Source organism: Patiria miniata, unplaced genomic scaffold, assembly GCF_015706575.1.
Source record: "Patiria miniata isolate m_02_andy unplaced genomic scaffold, ASM1570657v1 HiC_scaffold_29, whole genome shotgun sequence".
NCBI lineage: Eukaryota > Metazoa > Echinodermata > Asteroidea > Valvatida > Asterinidae > Patiria > Patiria miniata.
Window position 1 is genome coordinate 26,340,495 of NW_024037068.1, and position 27,789 is coordinate 26,368,283.

At 40.5% G+C, this 27,789-nt stretch overlaps 2 protein-coding genes across 4 annotated transcripts; both read right to left on the bottom strand.

The window, feature by feature from the left end:
- Positions 1–1,270: 1,270 nt before the first annotated feature.
- On the bottom strand, positions 1,271–14,290 carry LOC119735386. 2 transcript variants are annotated; one of them, XM_038209083.1, is made up of 6 exons: positions 14,012–14,290; positions 13,256–13,306; positions 3,813–3,944; positions 2,803–2,985; positions 2,207–2,340; positions 1,271–1,803 (listed from the first exon to the last, which is right to left on the bottom strand). In XM_038209083.1, the coding sequence occupies exons 1-6, from the start codon at positions 14,019–14,021 to the stop codon at positions 1,657–1,659; spliced, it is 657 nt and encodes a 218-aa protein (XP_038065011.1). In that variant the 5' UTR covers positions 14,022–14,290; the 3' UTR covers positions 1,271–1,656. The 2 variants fall into 2 exon arrangements, with proteins under 2 accessions (XP_038065011.1, XP_038065010.1); XM_038209082.1 differs by lacking the exon at positions 14,012–14,290 and having other exon boundaries at positions 13,256–13,591.
- A 3,712-nt stretch (positions 14,291–18,002) lies between these two features.
- Positions 18,003–27,751, bottom strand: LOC119735865 (pneumococcal serine-rich repeat protein-like). 2 transcript variants are annotated; one of them, XM_038209805.1, is made up of 7 exons: positions 27,634–27,751; positions 24,140–24,380; positions 23,508–23,647; positions 23,139–23,179; positions 22,577–22,645; positions 19,965–20,640; positions 18,003–19,166 (listed from the first exon to the last, which is right to left on the bottom strand). In XM_038209805.1, the coding sequence occupies exons 2-7, from the start codon at positions 24,358–24,360 to the stop codon at positions 18,715–18,717; spliced, it is 1,599 nt and encodes a 532-aa protein (XP_038065733.1). In that variant the 5' UTR covers positions 24,361–24,380; positions 27,634–27,751; the 3' UTR covers positions 18,003–18,714. The 2 variants fall into 2 exon arrangements, with proteins under 2 accessions (XP_038065733.1, XP_038065732.1); XM_038209804.1 differs by having other exon boundaries at positions 27,628–27,746.
- Between the last annotated feature and the right edge of the window lie 38 nt (positions 27,752–27,789).

Genomic DNA, 27,789 nt, shown 5'->3' on the forward strand with positions numbered 1-27,789 from the left:
GAGAGACTAAGGTTTTCCCGGCCAATTTCCGAATGTTCTTATCATTGTCATTATCGGCCATTCAATTTCGCGTGATTTTACACATCTGATCAACTTGGGGTTTCTTTTTCATTGTTGGGGCATTCAATTTCAATTTTTAGGCACCCAAGATTTTGTTCCCAATGTTTATTTTCGTTTTGGGGCATTCTATTTCGTTTTCGCATTCAAAGACTTAATTTGTAGCATTCTTACATTACGTTTTGGACATCTTTTGACGGTTGACGCATTCAAATAAGCGAACGTCGCTGGGCATAATGACGTGTGATCACGCTTTTCTTTTCTTATTCGTTTATGAGCAGTCATTTTCATCATTTGGTCATTCAAATTAATAAGATTTCTTAATTGATATTTTTCCTATTTTCTTCTATAAAGGTTCATATTGTTCAAAATCTTTGTGTCTGTAAAATTATAATGTGACAAATTTTAATGATATGAAAAGGGCTAAGGTCAAGGGATTTTCTTTTTCACTGTTGATCTTGTTAGTGTTTAAAAGTTTGAACAAATCCTTTAACTTTGTTTACTGTTCTTTTTTCGTTCTGTTTTGTAAGTATTTCCCCCCTTTTATTTATCGCTGATTCACCCATCGATCTTTTGACATGCAAGACAAAGTGGCGTAACCAGGGGGACAGGGAGTGCAGGAGTGCATGGCAGATTGCCACGGGCTAGACTTTTTAAAACGTAATCGGCTTGTCGGAAAAAATCGTGCGATCGTGATGAAGAGCAAAAATGTCCATGATTGTTTGCTCTTATAACAGTGCCCCCTATCAGAAGTTGGTTTATTACGGACGCTTGCAAAAATGTCTTAAAAGATGCTTGAACAAATGTGAAATACGTTTGAACATCAATGAAAACGAATGCCCGATCAACGCGTTACTGCTGGTTCAGACGAAATTGAATGAACACGATACTTTTAATTTGAATGCATCTTTTACAGGGACGAGTGAAGCTACAAGACGATAGAATTCTCGGATAGTTAAATTGAATGATTCTTGTTGATTGTTGAATGACGAGCTGCGTGATCTTTCAATTTCAATCTAAACAGAACGAGCCATTTCATTTCAAATAATTCAAATTTGAATGTTTCCTTTCTCAGTGGTTAAAGCATGAAGAATATGTGCTGAATTTTGGTAGCAGTGAGAATCAAACGAAATAATATAATAAAAACAGCATTTACATAGCGCAATATGCCTGCAAAAAAAAATCATTTTCATTATCAGCTAAATTTCAGAAATGTTAGAACTGTCGTGCCTTCTTGATGTGTGCATCAATGTCCTCCGAGGCATATTGTTTAACCTCGTTATAACTATGATTACCACGTTATGTGTATATCATGTCTTCTGACAAGGTTTGAAATAAGCGATTTATGTTTGTCTGGCAGACTTTATTCAAGTCGTTCATTGGTCGGTATAACCAAATGAGCGTATTTCACTATTTATGCATCTATGAAAACGTGCAAAACATAAAATGTATGTTACATAAATTTACCGGCTGCCTCAAATGCACGGTAAACAGAAATGTTAGAAACAAATCCCGGTTCTGTGTTCATTAGCCAAATATCAGATGCTGTATACCGACACGTCAGACTCGAATAAAGGCTACAGTTGTGTCATGGCGACATTAATCAAGTATGGCGAACGCCAACGCTGCCATAGCCAACACTGCGCTAAGAGTCAGGAATCTGACGCGCGATGCTCCGTTACAGTAGTCTTTGTTGCAGAAGCAACCCTTGCCGGTGATGGTACTGTTGCTGCTGCTCCCCACAATCTGGAAAAAAGTAACCAAAAAACAAACAAACAAAATAGTTAGACGTCTGGGCGACACTGGACAATTAGTGAAAAAGAAGGCAATACATTTGTGTTGTAATCAAGCGTTCTATATTGATCAATGATTTCGCACGGACAGGCAAGAACTTGAACTATGTACATTTACTTTTTGTTTCAAATGCACAGATATAATCCAGGGGTATCGAGATCATTATGCGGTGTTCCTGGTAATAAGTTATCTCCAACTCCAATTGGCTTTAAGTGAACCACAGAAAGAATTTAGAGTAAGTTTTAATGAAGTCTTTTATACTTAGCAGCGTTGTTGAAAAGTTGCAGTTATAAGCCATGAGACTGATGTCATGATACTTGAGACTTCCTATTGGTCAGTTTGAATGATGACGTACTTCTGAGAGTGACATGCCCAGTTTGTCCAGCGTTCCCACTAGGTCAGCATCAGAGAAGCAATCATCACCGATACCCGACGAATCAGGGACAGAAACACACCCTCTGAAGATCCAGTACAACTCCAACATTTCATCTGAGAAAAAAAAACAAGTTGTAGGATTATGAATAAAGAAGTTTGATTGTGTTTCAATTCAGCAACTCGGATTCTAGTATAGTCAGGAAAAAAACTCAACTTTAGTATTTATTTTTGTTATGTTTATGCATTTTCTCCGCAATATTTCTTCACCTAGTTTATAATTACTTTTTACGTCACTTTTACGTTGCTTTTCATGATACTGGAAAATCGATCAATTGATTTAAAAAAAGCCATCTTTTAAAAATAAATCAGGTAAAGTTCCACAACAATTAACACATTTTCAAATGTAGTTATAATATTTCAAAATATGAATAAATGTTACAGTCAGGGGCTCGGGTGTCTGACAAATGACTTGGATGCGAACGGTTAATGTTGCAAGTAACACACTGTACAGACGTGTATTGGGAAGGCTTGAGCTGCTTCCTTAGGCTCATTTCAAGCCGCAGGACGCAGTCTTACCATGTGTTCTGGGAGTTGAGACAGTAACCTCCATCCAGCCGCAACGATTGGTATGGCGATAGGTTGGTGCCCCGCAGACGGTCCCATTGACTGTGGCCTTAGAAGGCATGGCACAAGACCGTGACTGGTCAGTTCTGCTGAGTTCACTGACCTCACCGCACTCATAGCAAGTCAGAGTTTGATCTGTGATCAAAACAAAATAGTAATAAACAAAACAAAAATAGCAGGTGTTTGAGTCGGGTAAGCCTACTTGTCATGGATTATATACATTCACAAATCAGGTCTCAACTACGTCATAAGTCAGATCACAAGTCCAATCACAAGCATCAACGGAGACGCAGAATAACAAAGGCATGCCTTTGTCACAGATCATTTGAATAGGTTTGACCGGATTGGATGTTGATTGACATGTGATGGACCTGTGATGATGTGTGATCCATCAGCACATCAACAGTTACTATAACATACAAAATGACTCCAATATTTTACAGCACTTTGATTGTTTATACTGCCATTACGATCACATGACCATCTCACATCCACTTGCAATCTATCCACAATCAATTAATGGGTTCAACTGAATTTTCTTTCACTTGATGTTATGTATCTTTTGTGTAATCGAAGAAATAAAAATATAACTTAATTCTGTGAAAATGTTGAGCATACGTTCTTGTATGGATGGAATATAAGGACGACCACTTTCTTGGGTCTCATTTTGGTTGTATGTACGTTCACTTTTAAATGTCAAATTATGTGTCAACAAAAGTATGGCTAAATTGCATTTTAAATCAAAAGTGCTTTAAACTCAATTACCGCATACTCTGACAGGATTTAGGCGTGCTTGCTAACCAATGCCAACATTTTCTATTGGTATAAAAAGAAGACTGATAAGAAGAACGTATAACCACTCAGGGCCGGCGGGGACACCGTTGTAGCCATTTTAGATGTGGTTGGGACATCAATTTCTTCATGCCTTCTCACAGGTATCAGTTTTGTTGCTTAATTTTTACCTTGCTCCATGGGTTGGTCGGGCATCTCCGTACCAATGATAACAATGTCACCCAGATCCAAATCATCTAAGATATCCCCAAGATCTCCCAAATCTCCAAGATCACCTAAATCTGACTGTGCTACCACCATACCTGCAACAGACAGGCAAGTAAATGATATACGGCTGACTTGTGATTAAGAAAATGTCTTTTGTATTAATTGAAAATGAAAGAAAAAAATTCTTCAAACGGGCCAATGGGGGGGGGGGGGCTAGTTGCATGGGGGAGGGGACGTGCCCACGGGCCAAATTCCCAGTGCCCCTAGGTGCCCCCCCCCCCCCGCTGGCCAAGGAAGTGCCTTTTTAGAAGTATTTGTTTGATTTATTAAAGCGAAGCGGAAGCTAGATGACTATTTTTGACTTTCCTGAACCGCACGGCTTTATGAAATGTGAATAAATAATAAAAAGAACACCCTCTAGCGTTAAAAGAGGTCCGCCCCCATAACATGCTGGCATAACTTGATATCCTAGAGGTCTCCTACAGGGGTTGGAGGACGACTACCCCAGAAGTACATTACAGAGCAACAGGGAAGCACAACAAAGTGTCTGGGGCCAGTATGGTGGAGCTTTGGTTTACAGGTTAAACGTGTTATTTCTATACAATTAAATATAAGCACATGTCAGGCAATACAGGCCTATTGCTTGTGAGTAATTCTCCGCTGATTTTTGATCAGCTTGAATGGAGGGGAGAACGGGGGACGAGGGGATGAGGGGGGAGGGGGGGGGAAGGGACGGGGGATGGGGACGGGGGAACGGTGGGATGGGGGGTAGAGGACGGGGTATGGGGGATAGGGGACGGGGGCACGTTGGGATGGGGGTTGGGGACTTGGGGGATGGGGGATGATGGGCGGGACGGGGGAACGGTGGGATGGGGTAGGGGGACGGGGGAAGGGGGTGGGGGACGGGGGAACGGTGGGATGGGGGTAGGGGACTTGGGGGACGGGGATGGGGTGGGGGACGGGGAACGGTGGATGGGGTAGGGGGACGGGGGAAGGGGTGGGGGACGGGGGAACGGTGGGATGGAGGAGCGGTAGGGGGACGGGTGAGAGAGGTGGGGGGGGGCATGCTACTCCAATAATATTTGGGCGGGGACGCCAATGCATGGTGACGTCCCTCCCCCCCAAAAAATATAATAATAATACTAATTTATCCCCCTACATATTTTACGCCAACATTAGCCTTGGTCAAGGCGCTAGTTGTTTTTTATCCGGCCGTAACGCGGTAATGCATGCAGTCATAATGTCTATGCGCTATGCATGCAGTACAGTGCATTAAAAAATACAGCGCGAACAGCGACCTCACGCGGCCACTATTTTTATGCAAATCAGTTGGACCTAATATAGCGCCTTGGTTCAATCGTCCATGTGAGGTTTTGGGGGTGGTGCTCATTATGTTAATAGCCTTATTAGCTGACCTTAAATGTCGTTTTCTTATTGGTCGATCGTTGCAGGGAAACTTGCTTAGTAAAACGTGGCACCGTACATAATCCATACATGTACACGTACACTTTATGTGTCTCTACACACGGCACCAATGCACAAAAACTGTGGTTCCTGTCACGTCCGCAAAATTTAAAGGCGAATAGCTAGCTGCAAACAGTTTGATGACGTCCGGATTTACCAAGGTGTGATTGGACACTCCACATTATTAGCCCCGCCTACACTTATCTGTATTCGCATACGAGGTCGTGCGCTAGAAATCCAGCGCAAAATAAAGAAAAACATAAGCTTTTGCCGACGATTGAACCAAGGCGCGATATTGGGTCCAACTAATTTGCATAGAAATAGTGGCCGCATGAGGTCGCTGTTCGCGCCGTATTTTTAATGCACTGCATTATGCATGGCCCTAGCGAGGATAATCGTTTACACGCCACGGCCGGGATGAATAACATTTAGCGCCTTGACCAAGGCTACGCCAACGTATATACTAACATTTTCACATATGTTTTTACCAAGTGGTTTTTAAAGCTGTAAGGTATTATATTGCTTGTTGGCCATCATCCTTATCATTTTTTTTTACAATATGAAAAAAATGGGCGTAACTGAGGATAATGATGATTAATGTTACATCCATATATATGCATAATAAATGTTCATATATACATCTATGGTCAGAATGGTGTCCAGCCCCCAGTCTAGATGCTTTGTATAGAGAATTGTAAGATTTCCTCAGACACGTTTTAACAAAAATCAGGATTCTCCACAGGATTTTTTTCAAAGCACAGTTTTGTCGTGGTGCAACAACTTGCGAAGCCACGGCGGGGGATCGGAGCCGCAAGGGCCTCAACGGTCAAAATTAGGGGGGGGGGCGGGAAAAGCAATTATCTAAAAGGCACAATACACGCACGGCCATAGTAACACATTCAACACAAACCAATATGATTTATGATTAAAACTGCACCTGCAGCAATCCAATTAATTATTCAATTTCAGATACGTGGAAATTACCAGCTATGCATGTTCATTTACAATGCATATAAAGTCTGCATAGTGTTCATTCGTTTTGAACGTACGCAGGACGGGCATTTACGTCTCAGCCAATGAAAAGCTTTGCTTGCTACGTTTCACTCACAGTTACCGCCCACCATGACCGTCTACTGCCTTACTTTTATTATTCAAATTGTTCGCTGCTTGTATTAATTATGATAGCGATGCAAGAGGATTCCAAGTCATTGAGCGAAATCAACATAACAAAAGAACATTCTAAGTGGCAGGATCGGGAACAATAAAGTGGAGTTGTATAGTGTTGTACCTACAGGCGACATATGATGTGATGAAGAAATGCACTGACAATGTTGTACATGTACGTGTATACATGTATAGGATACTGTAGTGCACAACTCCAACTCATGTTGAAATCTTTCGACAAAGTTTGTCAACCATTTTCCTATCAATGAAAGTAAACACAAACAAATCTCTGTTTCTTTGAAGCTCTATCGTATAATCTCCGATAAATAAAAACTGAAATTAACAAAATAAAAGACTTGTTATCAATTATCACATGTATTATAAATAAATAATTATAAATAAAAATTGGAAGGACTTGCCGAAACTTGGGTCAGCTAAGTTTGTTGATTTGTAGTTTCAGGTCAATGTACTCTTTAAACAGTTTGCAGCAGTTTTATTCGTTGTTAGTTATGAAAAGAATATGATAAAAATGCGGTACATACAAATATTTCTTTTTATTGGAGATTCAGTTAAGGTTAATTTTAAACGTAATGAGCCAAACTTTTTTCTCAGCGTCGTTAAACAAAGGTGATTTACTCTATAAACTAGTATGATTTACTCCATAAACCTCTTCTTTGTTTATAAACTCCTGGCGATATGCATTTAAAACAAGTGCCCTCTCCTCATCATTGCTATATTCACACGGTACTCGACGGTGGCCTTTAGCTTTTATAGGCATACAATGTATATGTCTTGTTAATCTGAATACTGACTGTACCCTGCGTAAGCATTTATAATCCTACGTACCGTTTCTATTGTTCTTCTAAGTAGCACTCGTACCCTGCCTTAGCCTTATTATTTCCTTTCCGAGTGTATTGTTAATCTGAATACTGAATGTTCCCTACATATAAGCCTTTTTAATCCTACATAGTTTCTATTGTAGCGCTCGTACCCTGCCTTTGACTTATTCTTTCCTTGCGTTCCAAGTGTATTGTTAATCTGAATACTGAATGTTCCCTACGTAAGCCCTTATAATAGTGTCTATTGTAGCACTCGTACCCTGCCTTAGCCTTATTCTTTCCTTGCGTTCCAAGTGTATTGTTAATCTGAATACTGAATGTTCCCTACATATAAGCCTTTTTAATCCTACATAGTGTCTATTGTAGCGCTCGTACCCGGCCTTAGCTTTATTCTTTCCTTACGTTCCAAGTGTATTGTTAATCTGAATACTGACTGTATGCTGTACCCTACGTAAGCCTTCAGAATAGATTCTATTGTAGGGCAATCTTGGCAAAGGTGCAGGCAAACAAAATATGCCCGTGCAGATCGAGAAAACCCATAAATAGAGTGTTGAAATAAATCCAAAGAAAAGCCAGATATTCGTCGAGAAAAAAATCAACAGGGGGGTACACTTATCAATAACAGAAATTAATAACATACAGAAAGGAACATGGTTGACCGTGAAAAGGCAGTATATGTACAGGGCTTAAAGGGAATATACAACATTTGCAAACATCGAAAAATATAACTACCAACTTTTTCAGAAATACCGTGGATGTTGGTAAATGACAGTCTAAAGCATCCTGTAAAATTATGGCACCTGGTGTGAAGTCATTTTCAAGAAAATGGTATTTTTGTATACATTTCCAACAGTGGTCGGCCGACCACCGTTGGAAAAACCTAACTATATTTCAACTACTGCTCCAAATTTACCTTTTTTCAGTCCAAATTTTGTTTGGTATTGGTTACATGTTCATGAACGGGTGCAGGCCAGCTAGACTGGTTCCCTTACCTTACAATTTTCTGGAAACTATAAATTGATCCATTTCATCTTTAGTGGAGTCAGGGAACCAGACTACTTGAACAATTTTGTTTTTCTTGGTTTTTCCAGCATTTTCGAACATAAAACTTCAAACATGTCAGTGTAACAATATTTGATATATTATACTAACCCCTCAAATACTCCATTTCTGAAAATTACAGCAAAAGCCAATGATGTACATTCCCTTTAAATGCTGAGAGGACTCCCTGCAGTTTGAATTCATATACCTGCACTACTAAACTAATTACGTGCGTATTCTGTTTGCTTTACCGACTACATTTTTTTTCAAAACACATCATGTACAATGTACATGAACTTGCAAAATTGCTTGATAGAGAGATTCAGCAGGCATTGTGCCAGACAGCTTAATTGTAAGAGATCCTCTTTTGTTATTTAGATTTTGTACCGCTCAACGATCGAGTTGGAATCCTCTTGCATTGTTATCATGATTAATACAAGCAGCGAACAATTTGAATAATAAAAGGCAGTAGACGGTCACGGTGGGCGGTAACTGTGGGTGAAGCGTGGCAAGCAAAGCTTTTCATTGGCTGAGACGTAAATGCTCGTCCTGCGTACGTTTAAATCGAATGAACACTACTACAACAGTTCAAACCGCAAGAGAACAAAGAGAGAATTTGAAAGTGACACCTACACTGTAAGTGTCATGACAGTCATGACCGTGCACATTTCTGAGTACATGACGCCAATAACTGCTTTAAAACAATGCACAGAACAACAAAATACAAATCAAGAATCTGAAAACTGCTGAAAATCAAACTTGTTTCCAATTCCACGTTCAAATCGGAAATGACAGTGAAATTCCCTTCGGATGAGTTGTAGGGTGCCTTGTAAATGTCAACTGTTCAACAGGCCTTTCCTCTCCTTCATCCAGAACATGACGGTGCCGGGAGTCACAAAAGAAAAGTCTGGCAGCCTTGGTCTTAGAAGAGAAACGTTCCATGATTGGAAGCAAAAAAGCCCTTTTCCCTCGTCCAATCAAAATGATTCTTATATGAGTGGGACGGAAATTTTATGTAGTTTATTCAGAAGTGCGATGTTGAATCTGTGGGACAAAGAGAACGACTGTGCCGTTCAATTGAGTGAGACAATTCATGTTGGCCACCATTGACTTGGCCGATTTTGAGGTTAGGCCAACAAAAAAAAAGTCTCCGGTTTCTGGTATGGAGCTTGCCCAAAAAGTGGTGCGGCGACGCGGCTTTTTTTTTTTTTTTTACCTGTCTTTTTTGCTTCAAATGTCGGCTGATGACTGCAAATGGTGCCCGACTAAACTTAGTGCAAATATATGGGAGTCCGGAGAGGCCACATAAAACTTATTCTAGATCATAACCCCATCTAAAAACACGTTAAAATTGTGCAGCAGCAGGATTCCAGTCAAACCAGTGAGTTTGGCGGTTTTGAGACATCTTTTTTTATTGAAAAAAAAAAGCTTTTTCATTTTGCCGACGCGCATGGCTACGGCGACGAGCGCGCATACCAGAAACCAGAGACTTTTTTTTCGGCCTTAATTCCACTTTTTTTTTTTTTTTGGTGAAAACAGCCCACTTTCCCAGGGCATCATATATTTGTTAAAAATAACCAACCTACAGGTAATACTCTGTACTTTAAAAGGCGTCACGAGTTAGTGAGAAACATAGACGTACTTTTTAATTACAGTAGCGGCGGAACGGTTTTCAAACTGGGGGGAGGTATCACCAATGCTGAAATGTTGACACGTTTTTTTCACCTCCATATAATGATCTCATATCGGGATAATCTGATAGTGAAAAGTTGTATATATAGTTTGAGGGGGAAATGTGCCTTACTAAGCTTCTTATGCAATACAATTCTCCGACGTCTCGGATACATAATGAATTGATATCCCAAATCCTGGATCCGCGCCTGATTACCGCCAGAACTTACTCTGCACTAAAAACTGATCGTCTGAACTATCAATGTTTCTCATCAAGGGGCCAGGGCCGCGGAGATACACAAAACACCGTCCACTCCTCATGGCAACACACCGGACGGTACATTTCCTCATGAGCAAAAGTGAATTTATGGCTTTCCATATCGTCTGAACTTAAACAATTACGATTCTACTTGTTTTTGTTTTCTTAGCATTACTTGCGAGCTGGATTACGTAAGATATCCTCACAGACAATATGTAAATTACAACATGCCTCGAATGCGTGCCTTTTCATCTAGACTCAACTCAAATATAGTGACAATACTTCTTTGGACGTGGTTTGATCAGAGAATACACGTGCAAACGTGGATTCTTTATTTACGAATTCACTCAGCATTATTAAATTACGAATGCACACCTTCTCGCGGTGTGTTCTCCTTAACTTCGTATAAAATATAAACAACCCTATAAAAGGATTGGAGTGGAATCCCGGCGTTCATTGTGTTCCGATATCTTCGCGGCGCATTTTGTTTTCGAGTCAAACCTTTATATTTTCTAATAGACTGATATCTCACGGATGTTTTGGAATCAAGTTCATAATTTCACGGTACCGAAAAGTGATTTTGTTTTCCATTGAAAAAAAGTTGAGGAAATCCACTCATTCACACGTATATGTTTACGTTACATACCTAGTGTGGACATTCTTTTGTTTTCGTGTAATTAAGAAAAACCTGTGAAAACCCCCTCATAGTTTACTCCCACTGTGCAAACGTTTTCAACCCAAATTGTTTGCTATGATTCCATTTAGTATTTCTCTTCATTTTGCCGCAGATAACCTAACCACAAAATGCCTCTAAACCTGTTTTCCAGAGAGGGGGACGCACTGAGCAAGTCCACACAACGTCGCTGCTATCTTGTTTATGTGGACATCTTTTGTTCGGAAGTCCACACAGTGAATGTAATAATACTTGTACACTCGTGCACGAAAGCGTAGAATATTGATCATTAAGATAAAAACGTATTTTCCTTTTAACCCTAAAAGGACCGGGGAGCGGAATCCACCCCGCCCCCCCCCTTGGACTTTTTCCGCGATAGCCTTTTTCCGCGATAGACTTTTTTCGCGACTCGAGCTGTTATGATATTTTAGCCTCGAGCCTTGCGCATCTTTTGATACAAAAAATATTTTTTAAAAATCCGGCGCTACGCGCCGTGAAAACTGAATTTTCCCATAAACGTCGTGTACACAGAGCAGAATTACCATTCGTACATATAAATAATTAATGTACAAAGTTTCACAATGTTTCGTCCCTCGATGGCCGAGATCTTAGGGGGGGGGGGGCGGAATCTGATAGATGGTCAAAATAACCCGGCACTTTTAGGGTTAAGCTCAACCTTTGTCTGTGTCCTATAGCATGAATGTACCCCAATACATAATTTCCTTAACAAATTGGTCAGGAATTGAGGGGATCCGCCCTGCCCTGGCCGTAAGAAAGTACAAATTAAATCTCGGCTCTTTTAGAATTAATCAAATCAAAATATTGTAAAATATCAACATAGTCATGATGATTTTTTTATTTTTTCCTTTCTCCAAAATTTGTTTTATTATGTCGCGAAGAGAAACACCGGAAACGTAATATAATGTCATTTATTAGTTGCAGGCATATACATGTAATAAAACGCTTAAAATTAGAACAACGTCGAACCAAACTGTATAGGGCAACTCATGGTCACCACGCCTTTCCATTTACCAGACTTTGGAACAACTGCAAGGGTCCATCAGTAATATGATCCTTCTGACCGTTTCAAACAGCGAACCAGTGGCGTAAATCCATGCCGGCGAGTGGGGGGGGGGGGGGGGGGGGATGGGGGATGACAAAAATCCTAATGTTGTCTGGTCGCGACTATTCGGAAAAAAAGCTTGCACACTTTGACAGTTACAAACTTTTTCCGCGATACCCTTGAAAAAATTATTCGTGACCCGAGCTATCCTGACATTGTAGCCTCGAGTCTTGCGCATCTTTTGATACGAAAAACATAAAATTCCGGTACGATACTTGCCGTGAAAACTGAATGTCCCCATATATTTATTTATTTATTTATTTATTTCTGATCTTTTATCAGGGTAGCGCGCCCGTTCACATAATGATATGGTCTTCCACGGGGCCCTGAGCATATAATTATAAATTAATAAAACAAAAACTAACAATTAAAAAGATTAAAAGTGTAAAAAAAATATCAAAGCAGATAAGACATAATAGGAAATAAGATCATATCAAATTATACCAAATACATTTTGTAATCATTAAATAAAAGAGACATGAGACATGAACGGGTTTACAACAAAACAATAAAAATGTGTACATAAAAAAGACAGTGGACAAAGGTGCAGATTAAGAAGTTAAGTTTAAGAATTAAATCATAAAAAAAATCTTACATGAAAATATAAACGAAACACTAGTGTACACAAAGCAGATTTACCATTAGTGAATATGAAAAATTAATTCGCCATAATTCTAAAACCCTCTGAACTATGAAATTTCGTGGGTATGTTCATGTTAAGTGGTTCTATGCATGTAGGCCTACCGAGTTTCATAATTTTTCGTAACTCGATGCCCGAGATCGTTGGGGGGGGGGGGGGGGGGGGGGGGGGGGGCGGAATCCCCCCCCCCCCCCACCCAGCAGTGAGATGGTCAAAGTAACCCGGTCCTTTTAGGGTTAAATTCGGCATTATGTGTTTCTCACCACAAAATTTGGGGGATGAAGGATGATCCAATTTCCCCCTATCAAAAATGAGAGGGGGCGGTATATATACCACCATATATGCAAGGGCGTAAGTCCCAGGGGATAGGGAGAATATACACTCCCTATCCCCCGGGACTTACGCCCTTGCATCGAACATTTATAATTCTGAATCGAAATCTTCGGACTATTGGCGCACCTTTGAAACCCCCGTCTGAAAATGTTGTTCATGTAAATCAAATGAACACACTGAAGTATTTCATTGTACTCACCGATGAAGCAGGTGGCGCAAATTGCATGAAATAATGGATGGAGAAACCAACCTGTAACCAATCGGAATGAACATGTCAAGTGATGATTGTAAATAAGCATTTCCAGTAAAGTTCATGATTCGAAAAAGAGACTATAAACAACCCCCGAAAGAGACCAATGAACAAGCTGTCAAAAGCGGTTAAATTTACCCAGGGGATTCAGATTCTCAACAAAATTTGCAGGCATCACATACACAGCCTAAACAAAATCAGGCAAACCAAGTTTGTCTTACAAACGTTTTACTCTCTTCTCAGGGGCGGATCCGGGAATTTTTGCGGGGGGGGGGGTGATCAGCCCGTCAGATGTTCTTTATGCCCGATTGTCGCGGACAGACGGATATGTTATTACCATAATAATTGTTATTATTATGTTTTTTTTATGTAAGAGCCGGGCTTTATTCGACCGCCGCGCCAACCCCCCCCCCCCTCTGAATCCGCGTCTGAAAATATTTCCAAACAGTGAAATTTCATATTGTCACCAGACTTAAGATGTCCTGATGATTCAGAGTTTGAAAGGGCCATGTCATGGAGAGGAAACTCAATTGATCAAATTTCACTTTAAATGCCTCGTCCCCATAATTTCAGTCGGATTTTTCTCTCTTTGAAAAATATAATAAGACAGTATATGCACACTTTTACTTCAGTTGTTAAGACGTACGAACTTCGGCTATCTCTACACGCTAATTGAATGTCATAGAAAAGACTGAAACAACTCACCCATATTCATGGGAAACAAGCCGGAAATGTACGGTATGGCAACAGTTCCGACAAAGTTTCTGAAACGGTTTTCGGTGAGGCAAAGTCTCCAAATAAAATAGCTTCCGCTGGTGTACTTTTGGAGTAAAATGACTTCGCATACACGACGTATGACCGTCTACCGCATAATGTTTGACTGCTATAGAGTGACGCCCTTAAGAGTTGCAATAAAGACACAAATTACGAAGAGACAGGCTTGTGACGAGGGGCCTTGGTGTGACGATGGTGATTGAGAGACGGTAGATGATTCGTTCCAATAATGGGCGTGCTTCAAGCACAGACCACAGGAGCCTGGGAAAAAGGAAAACAAAACAGAACCATCGCACATCTACTCCGTTATATTACAAGGGACCTCCTCATCAAACGCACTTGTTTTCATTGCTATGTGCGTTGATGAAATCATAGGCAGTCAATGATAATGACAAACACATGGGTAAAGATGGGGGTAATTAACCACATGCATGTAGAGGAGCGGGTAAGGTTTCCAACCCTAGCTAAGTTCGGGAAATTTTGATTATTATTATTGTGTATACTAGAAAACCTGTATCTTCAGAAATTGGACCAACATTTCAGTTGAAGGAACATAATATACGATTCTGTCAAGATTTCAAATAAAAATAGCGAAACTGAGCGTAGGCTTAACTACAAGTTTTACTTTAGCTTTTTTTTTTCAAAGTGACGATCAACACACACGCATACGACGGCGAAGCTTTGAAATTGTTTTGAGAAATTGATTTTCTTAAAAACACACACACCAACTTTTACATGAAAGAATCCCCCCCATCCTAGGACCAAAATTTCCATCCGAAATCGGTATCCATAGTTTTGCAACTCTTATAGCTATGCATACTTGTACGGCTCTGATTATGTCTATGCGCGATATAACCCCCTTTTAGGAGCAACTGCTCAAGAACGCGTTGACATGAACAAGAGTTGCTATTCTTAGCCAACAGGTCAATAACCATTAACGATCCTACTTCGGTATCAAGGTGAAGTGTGATTGAGGCGGAGCCATCGTCATCAAAGATTAACTTAATTGGCCGTGGTGCCTTGAAAGAAGAAACAGTGTATACAGAGGCATAATGGACAGATTGTACAGGGTGAGTAAAAAAAAGCGGAACCCAAACCCCCCAAAATATATTTCATATTTAGAAATATAATAGCACCAAATATAATAATGGCTGGAAAGCCAATTTCATAAGCTACGTTTAGATGAACAAATTATTGAAATTGCTCAATCCGTTCAAAGAATATCACCATTTAAACACAATGACCCTAAAACCTGTCTTGTCCAAAAAAAGCTATTTATTGTGTGTTTTGACTGTTTGGAACAACAAAGGAAATGACACAGAATACTTGTTTCAACAACTGTCACCAACTGCAGTACACAATATGTTTAACAACCCTGTTTAGGCAAAAATATGATTTATAAAATCTATTTTTTTTTAAAGGCGGGCCTTCAAAAGGACTTTGTTGAATATTTTTAACGTCTGAACTGAGGTTTTATCGCTGGTGATGTTTGAAGACAATTGTGATGACGATCCTTGAAATCGCATTTTTTTTTGGATGAGACAGGTTTTAGGGTCATTGTGTTTAAATGGAGATATTTTTGAACGGATTGATCAATTTTAGTATTATATGATATTCAATGAATGAATTTCAGTATAGTATGAAATATAATTTTTTGGGTTTGGGTTCCGCTTTTTTGACTCGCCCTGTATACACATGTAGCTGGAATTGTAGGAAACATGCACTGTAATACTTAACCATATGACGTGTCATTTGCAGTCAAGAGAAAAAGGACAAAATCTAATGCCCCTTTGTCTTGTTAATTTCTGAACGCAACTCAGCCCAAAACGAACAACCGATGTTAATGTTGCCACTCTCAGGATTTGTCGGGGGGGGGGGGGGGGGGGGACGGGTGCGTGGCAACTTTCGACCGGCCGTGGCGCATAACGTTGGTGCGTCCTTCATGAATCTGTGTACTATAAATTTAATCTTTGTACTAACAATTTAATTAACGGTTAATTACAAAAAATTAATGTATCCCGCCGTAAGGCCTAATCCTTACAACCCCGCTTTTTAGTCTTCGTGGGTGTGTCACCTTCACCAATGTTTCGAGTCCAGCAGGTAGGCCTAGGAATATGTTATCACAGCTGTCCTTTTACGCCACCCTTAAAAGTTCAAGACAAAAGAGAACGCTGTTTAATATCTCTGTATTTATAAAGTTGAACACAGAAATGGACCCGAGCTGGATTTTCGATTTCTTTGGTCAAAGTTTAAATTAAAATGCAACTATGGTTAATATTTGAATATAACTTGTACATCATGATGTCTATGTAATTGCACATAAATCTGATGGCGCACCCGTACTACTCGACTATAATAATGCGCCTATTGTTTCTCCCACCCAAGAATGTAGGAATTGTCGGGGCCGTAACATAGGTCCGACGCCTCATAAGTCCGAAATTTCGGACTTATGAGGCGTCGGACTTATGAGACAAACAATTTATTTATTCCGCCTCATAGATCCGACGCCTCATAAGTCCGAAGCTTCATAAGTCCGACGTCGGAAAAACGAAGCGTTCGAGGCGTCGGACTTACGAGGCGTCGGACTTACGAGGCGTCGGACTTACGAGGCGTCGGACTTACGAGGCGTCGGACTTACGAGGCGTCGGACTTACGAGGCGTCGGACTTACGAGGCGTCGGACTTACGAGGCGTCGGACTTACGAGGCGTCGGACTTACGAGGCGTCGGACTTACGAGGCGTCGGACTTACGAGGCGTCGGACTTACGAGGCGTCGGACTTACGAGGCGTCGGACTTACGAGGCGTCGGACTTACGAGGCGTCGAACTTACGAGGCGTCGGACTTACGAGGCGTCGGACTTACGAGGCGTCGGACTTACGAGGCGTCGGACTTACGAGGCGTCGGACTTATGAGGGCTTTATTTGGTTGGGGAATGCGATTTTGTCGGACTTATGACATAACGCATTCATCTGAGGAAGTGAACTTCCAGACATTTCTTTCATACTACAATGTACATGTAGTGGCTTACCGGGTCCTCGCAAGCCTCGTCAGCAAAATAATTTTATGATTTCGTGGAAGTTTGGTTTGTTGTTTGGAAGTAACTGGAGAAAGAATGTAGGTGCTTACAACTTCAAATGGAAACAAAAATATTGGGCACAGTGTAAGAAATTCGGCCCTTGCCTGGGAGTTTATTAACCAGTAACTGTCTGGTTGCAAATACTGTGCAAGCTTGTTCGGGTGATTACTGCTACAATGATGGAATTAGAAGTCAGATTCCTAGTGGGCATATGTACAATAGAATCGCACAAGGAACAACCACTCACATCATGTAACACAAACGATAAGATAAAGGTAAATAAACAAACTTTTTCAATTATAAATGTTCTTTTTTCATGTCATTTTATTGACATATGTACTCATATCACTATAACTGCACATGTGATTGTTATACATGTACATTTTGTACTACATGTCAAAGAAAATGTCCTACTTTTTTTTATCCTAAATAACTCTGTTGTTTACACATGGAATTAAACCAAATTTTCAGATCATGTAAACAAGGCATGACAAATTGTATGGTACGAGTTTCATCAGCTTTGTGCAAGAGGGTTAGATTTAAACGCCATACAAAATAAAAACTATTTTCAGAATCTGCCACTTTTGACATGGCGTCCTCCAATGTTGATAGAGGGCTGGAGGTGATGGAGGGTGCGTGCTGCAGCCCAAAGCTTTTAAAGGAATGCAGGATCACCCCCGATATCATTGCACACCTCGTTGATCATTTAGCGCAACACCCAATCAGGTGTGCAATAACATCAGGGGTGATCCTGCATTCCTTCAGAAGCTTTCGGCCACAGCAAGCGCCTTCCGCCACTGTTTCTAGCGGTATCGACATTCTGAAAGTATTAATTTTTATTGTACATGTATTTAAATCTCACCCTCTTGCATAAAGCTAGTGAAACTTTCTGAAATGATCTGAAATTTTGATCTGAAATTTTGGTTTATTTCCATTGATAAACAGAGTAATTAAAGATCAAAAGACATGTTTTTTTTTTCAGACTTAGTAGCTGCATCCACAATAGACTTTTCCCGCGAACAAATGAGAAACTTATTTTGAGATGGAACTTTTTCTTGCACACAGGGTACACGCACACATGCGCTGTCGACCATTTTTCACGAGTCGGCCATATTAAATTGAAAGCGAGGTAAAATCTTCATATTTGGAAATTGCGAAGAGAAATGAAAGCAATGACAAAGTTAATTACAAATTAATACCAGTGTGCTCATACCTTAATGTTGTAATCCAAATTAAAAAAAAACAAAATTGAAAGTGAGGCTAGAATGCATAAATAGTCTGGCACCATTCCATTCAACAGTTCGCAATTTATAAAATACATTCAGGGAACATGACCAAAAACGGCTTCCTTGTGAATAAGGTCCATTGAGTGCATTTAAACCACCTTCGCGAATGTGGTTTCTTTGGTTACACTTTATGAGTACATTCTTTCTCGGGTGGATGCTACACTCCTGACCATCAGCTACAACTATCCTTGGAACACAGGTGAACTCATAAGATTATGGGATCTCCCATAACACATGCTTGAGTGCACCCTTGGATAACCTGTCTGCTGCCCTCATCTGTCTTGTCTAATTTCCAGTAGCTTAACTGGTACACCAAATGGATTGAGACTACCTAGACGGGTGGGTATTTCTCTGCTGCTTCTCTTATTGGCTGTGGATGACTGGCCCTGCAACATGGTTGATGTTGACTGGCTGACAGAGTAATTGCTTGCTGATTGGCTGTTTTCTGGTAATGTGGCTTTTGATTGGTCAGCTTGACATTTCCATGACTGTGATTGGTTGTTGATGCCCAACAGGTCTGCCATTGTCAACACATTCCCAGCATCGGTATCCTCATTCATTGTTCCTCCTTTAGCTGTTCTGGCGGTCTCGCCATCGATACTCAGATACAAGTTTTCTAGAATGTCTAAGAAGCGTTTCTGTGCAAACTTCTTCTGTTTCGTGTTGTCTCTTGCTACTAGGTGTTTCTCGACAGATGTGAGGCAGTCTAGAACAACCAGGGACTCTGTAAGTCAATGTAGAAACACAGTACAGTATATGTATGTTAACACATTAAGAGTGAACCACATCAAGGGTAAAAACACCAACCAGAGAGTCTGCTGGAACAACAAGGGACGAGTTGCAGGGATGTAGTCAAGTCCATTCACAAGTCCAGTCTCATAAGAACAATGGATGAACAATAACAATGATATGCCTTCATCAAAGCTCATTTAAATAGCTTGTGATTTAAAGTGGGACTGGAGGACTTGTGATGGACTTGCAGGGGTTTGTTATGGACCCCACTATTTCCATGAAGAGTATCATGCTGACCAGTCAGCCAGCTTGCCAGAGTTGTAGAGTTTAGTCCATCACAAGTCATCCAATGTACAATAAGTTGGCCAGTCCCCAGTCAAGTCGAAAGCTAATATTCAAATGATCTGTGACAATGGCATTTCTTTGTTTTGTTCATTTACTGTAATTTGTGTTTGCATTGTGAATTGACTGATGATTTAGTTGTGACAAGACTTTTATAGACTCGATCACAAAACTGTGGCAAAATAGAACGTTGAATGAGGAATGATGTCAGCCTGTGTTGGACTAATGGCAACAATCCAGCCACTGTGACTGGTTAACTGCAGCCAACCAGCTATTTGGTAAATGGTCACATGAGGGCGCTACCACATTCATCTGTTTTATCTTGTACTTTATCACAGCTAGTAAACTTGATCAAACACAAAATAAGCTCGCTCAACCAGCTACATTTTGCAAACTTTTGAGAGCAAGCAATACATGAATGTAAAAAGAAAATCCCTAAAAACCTTACCGAGTGGTCCAAGTTCTTTTTGTTCGCCTTGCATGAGATTGGCAAAGTACTTGTAGATGGACGGATAGTCTGGTTTGAGTTCTAGCTCAATACTCTCGTTTGGCTTTGATGCACTTGCTGAAAAATGGTCTCTTATTGCCGTTGTTGAATTGCCTCTTGTTGCTGTTGAGATACCGTCTCTTGTTGCTGTTGTTGTTGAACTGCTGTCTCTTGCTGCTGCAGTTGATGTTGCTGTTGCCGATGTTGAAGTACTGTCTGTTGTTGCTGCTGTTGTTGCTGTTGTTACTGAACTGATGTCTCTTGTTGGTGATGTTGATGAAATGTTTTGGCTTGTTGCTGTTGATGAAACGCTGTCTGTTGCTGAACTATCTTTTGCTTCTGCTGCAGCAGTTGCCACATTGGATGCTGCTGTAGACATTCCTGACCCTGACACAGTTTCTACATTTGATGTTGTCATGGCAATCTCTCTGGCTGATACAGAGGCATCAGGTGATGCAATCTCCTTAGATACATGTACATCATTGGTGTGATTGCTACCTGTTGAGTTGCTGGCTGCAGATGTTGTAGTAGCTGGTGTGAGTGATAAGGTTGGAATGGTTTGTGTTTCATCACCGCCATGTTCTTCTACTGCTGATTCGTCCTCATCTTTGCTTTCAAGAGCCAAGATGCTACAGACCTGTAAGTGAAAACAAAATATGCTATCACTGTCACAAGGATACAGAAAACTTGGTTATTGGACTAGCACATGGACCTAGAGGGCGCTATTGTCCAAACGGGCAGGCAGTTAGTTGAAACAGCAACCCCTTAATGAAAACCCTAGGTAGTTCATTACTAGTTGCTTCATTTGAATACAACATTTTGATGGGAAAAACAGGTTTTCCGGCAGGCATCTTTCTGTCTGTGCCCGATGTTAGGCTTCATGAGCGTAAGCAAAGATTACACAGAGTAATTAAACTCCGGCTTAGTCAGCACTCTCTGGACCCGAGAATTTGTGACGACGTACACGAATGCCGACATCTGCTGTAAGTCGTCATTTTGCTGACTTACATACATGTACATTGTAAATTGAATCATGGAGTACAAAATAGATTGAATGGCCTCTGCACATCTGTATCTAGATCAATACTGCAAACAATCTCCATGGTATCACAGGCTTCAAATTACCCTGGTTTATTTCTACATCCATGGTTGTTTCCAGCAAATTTATCCTCAATGTTTATCATCACATAGCTGGGGTATTGATCACAGAAAGCCATTCCTGTACGAAGCAAGGATGGCCTGCCAGCATTAACAGTTGCTGTGCAGAACGCTTGCATACATGTGTACACATATGCACTTGTACAGTTAGGAATTAATGCGCACGTGTGTGGTATACCAGTACTGGTAAAGTTCATTCAATAAGGGGACCCCAAAGTGTACAGAGCGCATGCGTGCAGGACTAGAGCCTAGAGGGGGTACTGGTATTGATGTACTCAGAATGCGGTTAATTCAATACGGGAAGCCCCAAAATGGACAGAGCGCATGCGTGCAGGACTAGAGGGGGTACTGGTATTGATGTGCTCACAGTATCGGGGAAACCCCTTTTTGATCGCGCATGTGGCGGTGGTGTATTTTTTTTTGGATGCCGACTTATACGGAGGAATTTTTGTGGTTTTGAGGAAATGGGACCGAAAGTAACATGCTGACTTAGGTGAAAGGGCGAGCGACTTACAAAGGCCGACATAGAAATGAAAATTTAAATGGAACTGCATAAGAGATGATCGGGACTTTCGTTAGACGGCCGATTTAGTCGATATTATGATTATACGATGTCAACTTGGCCAGAGTTTACTGTACATCAATGTATATACCAGTAGTGGTCCCAGCTTGATTTTAATAGGGAAACCCAGGGAAAAACCAGGGAAAATCCTGGGGAAAACTTGGGTAAATCTGGGGAAGATTTGGGGAAAACCTCAGGGAAACCAGTAGTAATCCTTGAGGACAATTTGTACAGCAGCACATTCGAAGGTTGAGAAATCCATAAACACAATTCAGAAGAGATCATTATAGTTACAAAATATCACAATAGTTTCAACCAACTTGAACCGAAGTTATGAAAGCATCAATCTCTTTAAAATGCTGATAATCATAGCCCTGGTATCTCTAAGCTTTCATGACTACGGTGTCATCAGGTGTGTGTATCAATCAGCCCAGGCAAACTTTTAAACAGCTGCTTAACAGAAAACATTGCTTAGTAATATCTCAACCCAATGTCATGGCTCTGCCAACTGTAGAAGAACATTTTGTGCTTACGGCCAGCATATACATTTGTATCATGTTAGCGAGTAATATTGGCTTATATGCATATCCTGTACCTAATGATTCTGTAATACAGGAATAGCATGATTATTTTTTCTGCTAGAGCTGTTAAAACGGAATGATGATCGTAAGTGCAGAATTCTGTGGTTAGCAGAGCGAAAAAATTGGGCCCAGCTGGGAACCAGTCAAATGTTATAGACATCACACAAGTTTTTAGCTGGTGACCCTTTTTTTGATGGACAAATATTTTCTGTGTTAAGCAAAATTCAATGTCAAGCAGCTCCGTGAAATTGGCCTGAGAGAAAGTTGCTTACCCGGATCAACTGGCGGGAGCAGTTGTCGCTGGTCAGAGCAGTCAACTTATCTGCCATCTGACGCCAACTCTAAAATGCAACCAAACCAAATACACAGATAAGCTGCATGGTAGAACAAAGGAATTGAGTCACGTGGTCATAAATTCTTAACCAAGACTTTTTGATCGCCAAATCATAAAAAAGGACAAAACACAGTGTCAAATTTGGTGGAACATGTAAACATTGTAGAATTGTAAATCAATGGGCCTGGGTTCTTATCTCAGACTTTTGGAATGTGAACAAAATACAGTAGTTTTGATGGTAGAATACTGGAATTGGGGTCCAGTGGTATTAGGTTCTAGACTATTTGACTGTCATGTCCTAAAGAAACAGGACGACATATCCAGGTATATTGAAAAGAAAAGTACCAGGAGTGAATTCCTTGGGTTGCACGGGTTCTCATCAGACAGCCTAGCCTGATGCCAGCTATTACAGATCCCATACAAAGGAATGTAATAGGTCATAGGTCAAAGTATGGAACATTTCAGTGGTGATTGAGAAAAGAGAAACTGTAAAATCGTACCTGTAGAGGTGCTTGATGCTTCATTTGACTCAATGCCATGCCTGGATTAAACACAAAATGGAATCAATCAAAGAAGCATACTGAGTTGAAGTGTGATACTCTTACTGTACATGTATACTACACTGTATAGTATCCTGTCAAATTGAGTATGATCAAAGGATAGAACATACAAAACTTAACATTAAATGAGTAACACCAAGAGTACTCAAATAAAAAGCAAAGATGTTTTGTGTTTGAACTAAAATACTCATAGGTCAAAATTCATACAAAAAATCAACAATAATTGAATGCACATAAATACAAATACATATAGTATCTCTAAAGAAATGTACTGATAGGTGGATTTGACTTGATCTTTGAGCCCATTACCTGCTCCTCTGCGCTCCAGAAGGGTCAAGTATTTCTTGACAGCATCCATAGACTTGCTACCAATTCTCTTAGACATCAGCTTGATTGGGTAGCGATTTTTGCTGTAGTAAAGTGCTGTACCAAGTTGCTGAGTGTTTAATCTTTGATTGGATAATGGGAAAAAATGAATATAATTTTATAAAACATTTCCATGTTTAAGAATGAGACACTTATGGGTTGGCTTAGTAGGGTGAGGTTGGTCTTTCTCCAAGGCCATCATGGCTTATAGCCAGCATTTAGACAAAGAAGCAAAGCTGCAAAAAGCGCCATAAAAGCTGTGCTATTATTATGCAAAATTTCATGCCTCAGGTATGAAATTTTGATTAGTTTATATACAGTTTGGTTATATTAACCGTTTTACAGCATACAATGTGCATGTAATTTCCTGACACCTGAGGGCACTGTTGCACAGCAACAGTGCCCTCAGGTGTCAGGAAATTACTTTGGCACGTTCTGTAATAAAGGATATGTTTTTATTAAAAATGATATGCCAAAAGTGTACAGTTTGTTAACAGTTTGGCTCAGTGTCAAAAACCTGATAATAATTTTGCATGACATTCTATTCAATAAAATACAAATATGTTGGTTCTTACTCTTGCAGAACTTTCAATAGTTTCTCCTTCTCTGCGGCTTCCCAATACAGTGCTTTAGACTTCTTGGATGTTACAACAAAAGTCTTGGGTGCTGAACGTTTCCGTGTTGAACGCCTCACTCCTTCTGTGGGCTGGGGTCGATCTCTTTTGTGACTGACGGCACGACAACTAGCATCCTGGGTCGAATCTTCAAGATTCTTTGTCTTTGTTTTGTGTTTCATGATGAGCAGTTCGTTGTGATCTGTGTGAGAAAGATGAAGGCACAGGCAAGTGTTAAATGTAAAGATGTAATGGGCACTCCCCAGGGAACAATGGACCAACAGTAACATTGACACTGTTGATTTCTGTTGTGGCTATCGTTACGGAAGCCGTAATGCGATTTGCAACTGCTATCGTCACAGCATTGCAAAAACACCAAATGCTGTGAATCTAAATCACGTATAAACTGCCCTTCAAACCAAAGCACCTTGGTCAAACGTTAAACTACCATGCCACAGTTCTCTGGATTGAATCAACACTGTGCAATTTTTTTTACTTAAATGTATGCTTTTATTCAAAATCCTACTTTGTATTTCAATAAATTTTAGTAATCCATGGCTTTGTAGGAATTTTTTTAAATAATAAAACCTATTTAAAAGAGAAACAGAGTCCAAAAACTATTTGGTTGTCTATATTGGTTGATAGTCTGGTTCCAAGAGACAAAGATCCTGATGTGGAATATTGTCAGGTCAGGGAACCAGATGATCAACTGGCACCATAAAGACATTTGATTGAATTTTCAGGTAGAATTGTTGGCAGGGAGTGCGGTGGATTTCATGTTTTTGAAGAAATTATCAACAATTTTGGTATCATTGGAAAGACATTTAAGGCATACTTCCACACCATAACTATGGTGTATGGTGTGCATGTCTGACCCCACGCTAGAGACTGAGGCCAAACTTCACGATCTTCAATCCCGTCTGCAAAGCACAGTACACATCACGCGTTTAAATATGTTGTGTGCCAGCAGCGTGTGCGGCATCGTTTGTTTTTTCCTTGGGTTTCCCGGCCCCCATTCCATTCAGCATTTACCAAGCGCAGCGGCTAGTACAAATGGAAACTTTCATCTCAAGTTCCACATGGATTTCTGCACGCACTGTTCTCAATTTTTTTTATGATCGAGTTGAGTATTTCCAATCGATATTTTCATTTAATATTTTACTAGTTGAAAACTAGTGTTGGATTAATCACATTGGAACAGTTTGTGTTCGTTGCATGTTTAGCATGTTTATTTTTGTTTACGATGAACTGGATGGGTGTCGCGATCCGTGTCAGATTTTTCAACAATTCAATGACAATGGGATCCGAGTGGTCCGTTGTTGTGTCGGACCCGCTGTAATGTTCTAGAATCGTGGTGCGGCGCACGGCGGGCATTCACCACTGCCACGACTTTAGAGATGGTCAAGAGATTGATTTTTCACTAAAATAGTGAATAACGAAAAAAAACCTCCTGTTATCTGCATGATCTGGAAAATGTTCGGACGCAAATCTAAAACTGTCATTCTCATCTGCTCAAATCATGGCCTGTGACATCATGACCATGACTTAGAATGTCTGAGAAAGCACTGCTCACTGAGCATGCTGAGAGTCTCAAACTAAAAATAAGGATTTTTTAAATACACAAACTTATTTTTTCGTTTACAGCAAATCTAAAATGACCGTTGATAAGAACTGTATTAAAACGTGATCCAAACTAGCCTGAATAAATCTGGAATCCATCGGATGTACATGTACACGTACATGTAGGTAAATCTTCGCATCAATACAATTATCGTTCTCACACAAGTAAGCGATTTGAAAACAGACAAGATCCAACAAGGCGACCTTAGAACAAAAAAAGGTCGTAAGTAAAATTCGTTTTTACCAAGTTTCAACTGATTTCTCATCTACATTGTACATGTAGGCCTAGTGACTAGTCTGAGGCAATTTTGTCAGTGTTTTTAATAAATCAGATAATAATTTAACCCTTTAAAACAGTTAATATAATAAGACACAAATTGATATAGGTTTGCTTTCTGAATTTCCTGATTTATTTCTTCCTGTTCCTTCATCTTTGCCGTATCCCACTTTTTTTTTGACTCGCCAGCCGGGCTACTTCAGTTCAGGAATAGTTTGACTAGCCCGCTGCTGTTTTGACTATCATTTGACTATGCTTCTTAAGCGTGAATGGAAAATAAACTACACATAAGTCTAAAATCCAAAGTTGACAAAGTTCTGCATTATTTTAATTTTAATTTTATATGTTTCAAGTGTGGCCTTGATTTACGGTAACCTTGATTTACGGAGGTAGGCCTAGGCCTAGTCCAGTAAATTGGCCACATTTATGTAGCCCCACTAGTGTGGCCGTCGGTATGCTGCGCTGAACCCAAGGCCACACACCGTGGTCTGCGCACTACTGAGGACGTTTTCATAATTTCAACAGCGAATTTCTTACATATGGTTGTATTCTACGATGTCCCAACTTTCACTTCTGGGATGCTTGGGTGTAATGATGTTCAATTTTCCAAGATATTCTTGAATCTTTCTGGAGCCCATATGCACTCGTGAAACGTCTGGTGATGGCGGCCATTTTGAATGTGACAAGAGATGACCTCAAGCTGTGACGTCGCGTTTATGCAAATTGCTTGTCGAGCGAGGGCGCGAGTTGCAAATGCGACGGCTGTTTCCTGTGCCGTAGATCCTGAATAGAGATCAGTGCACGTGGCCCCCAGACGATAAATGCATGGTACAGGAAACAGCCGTCGCATTTGCAACTCGCGCCCTCGCTCGACAAGCAATTTGCATAAACGCGACGTCACAGCTTGAGGTCATCTCTTGTCACATTCAAAATGGCCGCCATCACCAGACGTTTCACGAGTGCATATGGGCTCCAGAAAGATTCAAGAATATCTTGGAAAATTGAACATCATTACACCCAAGCATCCCAGAAGTGAAAGTTGGGACATCGTAGAATACAACCATATGTAAGAAATTCGCTGTTGAAATTATGAAAACGTCCTCAGTAGTGCGCAGACCACGATGTGTGGCCTTGGGTTCAGCGCAGCATACCGACGGCCACACTAGTGGGGCTAACATTTATGGGGCTTTATTCGCACATGTCATGAGGTCGTGCGCTGGAAATCTTGCGCAAAATAAAGAAAAACATGTGTTTATTATAGCTCCATGATTAGACCAAGGCGTTTGTCTGGATCCAAATGATTTGCATAAAATAGTGGCCGCATGAGGTCGCTGTTCGCGCAGTTTTTGTAATGCACTTGCACTGCGCGAGGTTGAGCCGCGCCGATCATTTCATACCGTGTACGGACGAATACGACGAACGCCTTGACCAAGGCTAATTTAATACACGATCGACATCGAAAGAGTTTGTCAAAAGGAATACAATACCAAACGCACGTCAAGCAAAATAAACGTGTGTAACATCACTAAACAACTGATTTGATAATTCAAACCTTTACTTGGTCAAGTTGGTGGAAAATGAAGCGATGTGAACTTGAACATTTGCTTTGGCGCCACATGAGATACGTGCACGGACCCGGGAGTGTCCCAAATTACCCATGATTCATCACAAAACTAACTCGCAAATGTATGACGTCATCAATTCATGTGCGCAA